We start from the raw sequence: 6,574 nt of genomic DNA, 5'->3' as shown, positions 1-6,574 counted from the left end.
GGTTTGAACCCGCCACCTCTGGCATATGGGGATGGTGCCCTACTCCTTGAGCTACAGGCATCTCCCTCTGATTCCTCTTGACATTAATTAATTTATTGATTGATTTATTGATTGAGACAAAGTCTCAAGCTGTCATCAGGGTAGAGTGCCATGGTGTTATAGCTCACAGCAGCCTCCAACTCTTGGGCTCACATGATTCTCTTGCTTCAGTTTTTTCTATTTTTAATAGAGACAGAGTCTTGCTTTTGCTTAGGCTGGTCTGAAACTTGTGAGCTCCATTGATCTACCTGCCTTGGCCTCCCAGAGTGCTAGCCTTATGGGTATGAGCCACATTGCCCAGCCTGCTTTTTAATTTTTTATTATTTATCTGATCTTGTGGCAGCACAAAGACTGTATACTACCATATATTCATGTTTGTAGTTCAGAGACTGCTATTTTTTTCAATCAGGGAAGTTTTAAGACTAATTTCTTAATTTGGTTAATGTTTACATTTCAAAGAATAGTATGGTATATACCATCAAAATTATATATTTGGTTTCTGCCAAATAGTTGCTTTTTTTTTGGTTGTTGAGATAGAGCTTTGCTTTGCTACCTAGGTTAGAGTCCCATGGTGTCATCATAGCTCACAGCAACCTCAAATTCCTGGGTTCAAGCTATACTCCTGCCTCAGCCTCCCAAGTAGCTGGGACTATAGGTACATGCCACCATGCCCAGCTAATTTTTCTATGTTTTGCAGAGATGGGGTCTCACTTTGTTGCCTAAGTTGGTCTTGAAGTGCTCCTCCTGCCTCAGCCTCCCAAAGTGTTAGGATTACTGGTGTGAGCCACTGCACCTGGCTCATTTAAACAATCTTAATTTATATTGTTTGTGCTTTTACAAAGTGCCAGATAATGAATAGAATTAGGAAAATAAATGAACATAGTCATGAACATCGCCAGTGGTTTTTTCACAACACATTTGTCTGTATTGTCCTGCACTGTCTGCCATTTATTTTAATAAGAATCAGAATTTGTCTTTCCATGTGTGTGTTTTTTTTTTTGAGACAGTCTCACTGTGTCACCCTCAGTGGAATGCTGTGGTGTCACAGCTCACAGCAACCTCAGGCTCTTGGGCTTAAATGATTCTCTTGCCTTAGCCTTCTAAGCAGCTGAGACTACAGGAGCCCACCACAACACCCATCTATTTTTTGTTGCAGTTGTCATTGTTGTTTTAGCTGGCCCGGGTTGGATTTGAACCCACTAGCCTTGGTGTATGTGGCTGGCGCTATAACCACTGTGCTACAGGCACCGAGCCTCCATGTGTGTTTTAAGAGAGTTTCAATGTAGTAACATAATTCTACAAGCTTTCCTCATTTATGCCAGAGTCTCACTATTTAAAAAACTTTATTTATAGGGCAGCACCTGTGGCTCAGTGGGTAGGGAGCTGGCCCCATATACCGAGGGTAGCGAGTTCGAACCTGGCCCTGGCCAAACTGCAACAAAAAAATAGCTGGATGTTGTGGTGGCTGCCTGTAGTCCTAGCTACTTGGAGGGCTGAGGCAAGAGAATCGCCTAAGCCCAAGAACTGGAAGTTGCTGTGAGCTGTGATGCCATAGCACTCTACTGAGGGTGACAAAGTGAAACTCTGTTTCTAAAAAAAAAAAAAAATAGTAATAACTTTATTTATTTTGAGACAGAATCTCACTCTGTTACCCTGATTAGTGTGCTATGATGTCATAGCTCACAGCAACCTCAATCTCTTGGGCTTAAGCCATTCTTTCACCTTAGCCTCCTAGTAGCTGGCACTACAGGTGCGATCACTATGCCCAGCTAGTTTTTCTGTTTTTAGTAGAGATGGGGTTTTGCTCTTGATCAGGTTGGTCTTGAACTCCTGAGCTCAAGCAATCCACCCACCTCAGCCTCCCAGAGTGTTAGGAATATAGGTGTGAGCTATCATGCCTGGTCTAAACATTTTTTTTTTATCAGAATGCTTTCACATTTCTTATTATTCTACCTTTATAATACTATGTGGACTGGGTATGGCTCAAGGAGTGAGGTGCTGGCCCCATATACCAGGGGTGGCGGGTTCAAGCCCAGCCCTGATGAAAATTGCAAAACTGCAAAAAAAAAAAAAAAAATACTATGTGGACAAATTATAAACATATTTTAAAGTGTCACACATAAAAAATGTTTACATGCCTGAGGCTTCAGGGACTGAGTAATATACTACATAGTTACTGTTTGACAGTAGGGGTATAGGTAACAGTTTGACAGAAAAGAAATTTCAGCTTTTCTAGGAAGAGGAGGTTCAGGACAATTCCTTGGAATTGAGACAGAATGCTCTGATGATGTTTTTATTCTATTATAGGAGAAGGTTGATAGGAAAGCTTCCAGCAATCCTGACCTTCATCTGAACAGGGCGACGGTAAGACCTCTGCATGGCAGTTACCTGAACATCAAATAAACGAGACGTCTGATCATAGCCTGTGAGAACAACTGAGTATACACAGAGATGAGGTTGGGTCTAAACTGCGAGAGGAGAGCCACATTATTTCTAGGAAGAGCTAACTCACGTGACTCCAGTGTCCAGCAGAGTCACTTAGGGGAGAGCGGCAGGAGCTGAGGAACAGGAGAGTACGTAGGAGGGAGGGATGGTTTAGAACAAGACTTCTAAAATGGTAAGTATAAATGTCAAGGTAGAGTGAACCCTTATATGCAGCTTAACTAACTAGTTTAGAAGTTGGAAAATAACTTCTTTGAAATAATTTCATCTTTGGGGTTGTGATCACCATGGTCAGGAGGAAAGATTAAGGCATTACCTGCTATTCAGACTGTTCATGGTAGAACAGGAAAATATCTAGGAAGGAAAACAGTTTATTTTTCTAGATTCCTAGCTTGTTGTGCCCTTGTTCGGGCATGTTTTATTTGGATAGACTTTTAATCGGAAGTTTTTTGGTTACTTCTTGTACAGTTACATAAATATGAAGAGAATTATGGGGAGGCCCTGGAGGGCTTCTCTCAGGCTGCAGCCCTGGACCCTTCCTGGGCAGAGCCCCGGCAACGAGAGCAACAACTTCTGGAATTCCTGGATAGGCTAACTAGCCTCCTTGAGAACAAGGTAAAGATGTCTAAAGGGCTGAATCTTGCTCTTTTATTCTGTTTCAGGTCAGTAAAATAAAAATATAATATGCTTAGGAGGAAGAGACCCTATAGAAGTGGGTAGGTACAAAGGACGGACTGGATTCTCATGGAGGGTGCCTAATTTGTAGCTTTGTTTTTTCCGTCTCACTTTGTCACCCTGGGTTGAGTGCCGTAGCGTCATGGCTCACAACAATCTCAAACTTTTGGGCTCAAGTGATCCTCTTGCATCAGCCTCCTGAGTATCTAGGACTATAAGCACCCGCCACAATGCCTGGTTAGTTTTTCTATTTTTAATAGAGATGGCATCTCTCTCTTGTTCAGGCTGGTCTCAAACTCCTGAGCTCAGGTGAGCCACCTGCCTTGGCCTCCCAGAGTGCTAGAATTACAGGCATGAACCACCATGTCCAGCCCCTAATTTCTAAGTTATTTCCCCTTCCTTCACAGGGAAAGATGAAGACCAAAAAGCTGCAGAGCATGCTGGGAAACTTGCGCCCAGCCCATCTAGGCCCTTGTGGTGATGGGCGTTATCAGTCAGCCTCTGGGCAGAAGATGACCCTGGAACTCAAGCCACTGAGTGTGCTGCAGCCTGGTGTGAACAGTGGAGCTGTGGTCCTGGGAAAGGTGGTGTTTAGCCTTACCACAGAGGAGAAAGTCCCCTTGTGAGTTTCTTTTGCCTTTCCTTTTTTTCACCTGCCTGAGCTAGATTCTCGCTGCCTGGTCTTTCTTGGTAGTTGAGGACTTTGTCAGTGGTCACAGGTTGGTGACTTCTGATTCCCTTCTGGGACTGTCCCATGAGCAGATATTGGCAAGGCAATGTCTGATAAACTCTTTGAAGATTCTGTCATTGCTCATTTTCCCCCCTGAGTTTGGTGGTATGTGGATTCTACAAACGTAGCTGAAATTTGAAAGGCCAGGTTTTATAAAAAATCTTATGAAAGACAGAAACTTCACAATTCTCCTATCCCTTTGGGTTTTCCTGATTATAGAGGTAGGAGGACAAATTCTTACCCCTATTTGGATTTAGGTATGCTTAGGGAGTTCTAGAAGATGGGTTCTGAGTTAGAATTTAAGGCCTGTTTGGGAGATTGTCTCAGGTGTTATTCAACAAATATTTATGAGCATCTATTGTATGTGTAGTAGAGAGTGAGGGAAATAAGAAATGTAAAGGACCCAGGAGAAGGGTACTCACAGTTAGTGGAGGAGATGAAAAGAATATTCACTTAAGGACAGGGCATAGTGGCTCACACCTGTAATCCTAGCACTCTGGGAGGCTGAGGTGGATGGATTGCCTGAGCTCAGGAGTTCGAGAACAGCCTGAGCTAGAGCAAGACCCCATTACTAAAACTAGCCAGGTGGTGTGGCAGGTGCCTGTAGTCCTAGCTACGTGGGAGGCTGAGGCAAGAAGATAGCTTGAGCCCAAGATCTTGAGGTTGCTGTGATCTATGAAGCCATGGCATTCTTCCCAGGGTGACAAAGTGGAACTCTGTCTCAAAAACAAAAAAAGAAAAGAAAAAAAGAAAAGAAAAAAGAAAAAAAATATATATTTTTTGAGACAGAGCCTTAAGCTGTCGCCCTGGGTGCTGTTACATCACAGCTCACAGCAATCTCCAACTCCCTAGGCTCAAGCAAGTCTCCTGCCTCCACCTTCCAAGTAGCTGGGACCACAGGGGCCTGCCCACAACACCCGGCTATTTTTTGGTTGCAGTATCATTGTTGTTTGGCGGGCCCAGGCTGGATTCGAACCCACCAGCTCAGGTGTATGTGGCTGGTGCCTTAGCCGCTTGAGCCATAGGTGCTGAGCCGAAAAAAAATATTTACTTAGTAAATGTTTAGATGTTAAAAATTGGCGTTTAGTTAGTGCTATCACTTCTTGGTCCTGTAGTCACTTCCTAATCCCTGGTTGACTGGTTTCCTCTTTCCCCCCTTCCCTACTAAAGTTGTTTTTTTCCTAGGATCACCAGTGTTTTTCTAGGCGCCTGATCCACTGGCTTCCACTACATGGATCCATAACATTCTGATTATCTCTTAGTATTGCCTTTTATATCTCTTCTGTTCCATCTAAGCTGAAATATTCACAATTCCTGTTATACATCTGGGCTATCTCCATGGTATTTTCTAGAGGTATGTTTATTTGATGAGCTGAAGAGCAAGAAGATAGATAGTTGAGAAAAGTTTAGTTAACTAGAGCATACCCTAGAGCTGAGAGGAATGAGAAAAGGATACAGACAAAGATAGCTTTTAGGGGACCTTGAGAACAAGTAAATATTTTGCCACTCCTTGTTTTCTCTCTCAAGCGCTCTCTTTTTTCTGAGACAGAGTCTTGCGCTCACCTCAGCTAGAGTGCAGTGGCATCATTGTAGCTCACTACAACTTCAGACTCCAGGGCTCAGTGATCCCCCTGCCTCAGCTTCCAGAGTAGCTGGGACTTCAGACATGCACCACAACACCTGGCTAATTTTTCTGCTTTTAGTAGAGATAGGGTCATACTCTTGCTCAGGCTGGTGTCAAACTCCTGAACTCCAGAGATCCTCCCACCTCAGGCTCTCAGAGTGCTGGGAGTACATGGGTGAGCCACTGCACCCAGCTCTTGTTTTCTTTTTAGCCCAACTTCTAAATGATAGGTTCCTAGGACTCTTTATTTTTGTTTCTTTCCTCTTTTCTCTCTATACTGGTTCGAAATATAGTCGCCACCTTTGATCACTTGTCAGTGGCTGCCTGGTCTACTGTGTGGAAGGATTCTCAGGCTTTGACTGAGTTTCTCAGAAGAGGGCTATGCTGGATTGCAGTGTTCCCTGTGAATTCAGGCGTGCCAAGTAATGGCATGAGTGCCAGTTCCTCACCATCTCATCAATAGATCACGTTGTTTGGTGATGTCATATAAGCTTCAGGCTTTGTTTTGGCTGCTTCCTCTGTGCTCACAGGTGTATCTCCAGCCCAGGCCTCATTCCCAAGTTTTGGATCCCTATAGCCAACTACCTTCAGGCTCCAAACAGAAATCTCTAAATCAGTGTATAGAAAATGTTCACTGTCAGTTAAGACTTGTGGAAGGTTTTCTAGACTTTTCCGTTCTCCTCCATTGAAGCAATGGAGGTTTGTCTTCTTGTCCCTCCTTTTCTGTTTCTGCTATCTTAATTCAGCTCCCCCGTCTCCAAACGGGTCTCCTGACTCCCTGGTTTTCCTCCAGTGTTCCCTCGTGCTGCCAGAGAAACGTTTCTTAGAGAAAAACCTGACCATTGCTACTTTTTACTTAAAATCTCTTACAGGCGCTAAGCATTTATTTTGGGATAGAATTAGAACTGCTTATCTTATGTTAGCATAGAAAGGCCTTCATCATTTGCTCCTGACTCTCTTTTTATTACCTTCTGTTACTTTCTCAGATGTGCGTTTTGTTCCAACCATGGGACTACTCTGTACGTTTCAGAACAGTTATTTTCTTTCTTTCTTTTTTTTTTTTT

The 6,574-nt window shown here is 43.4% G+C and overlaps 1 protein-coding gene across 1 annotated transcript in view; it reads left to right on the top strand.

The window, feature by feature from the left end:
* Positions 1 to 6,574, top strand: part of TTC5 (tetratricopeptide repeat domain 5) — a 14,780-nt gene that overhangs the window by 2,302 nt on the left and 5,904 nt on the right. The window contains exons 4-6 of the mRNA XM_023517575.1: positions 2,347 to 2,403; positions 2,950 to 3,096; positions 3,564 to 3,778. Coding sequence (XP_023373343.1) covers positions 2,347 to 2,403; positions 2,950 to 3,096; positions 3,564 to 3,778 — 419 coding nt within the window. The remainder of the gene's footprint in view (positions 1 to 2,346; positions 2,404 to 2,949; positions 3,097 to 3,563; positions 3,779 to 6,574) is intronic.

Source organism: Otolemur garnettii, unplaced genomic scaffold (genome assembly GCF_000181295.1).
Source record: "Otolemur garnettii isolate 467f Iridium unplaced genomic scaffold, OtoGar3 scaffold00114, whole genome shotgun sequence".
NCBI lineage: Eukaryota > Metazoa > Chordata > Mammalia > Primates > Galagidae > Otolemur > Otolemur garnettii.
This window is presented reverse-complemented; position numbering and strand designations above follow the sequence as displayed.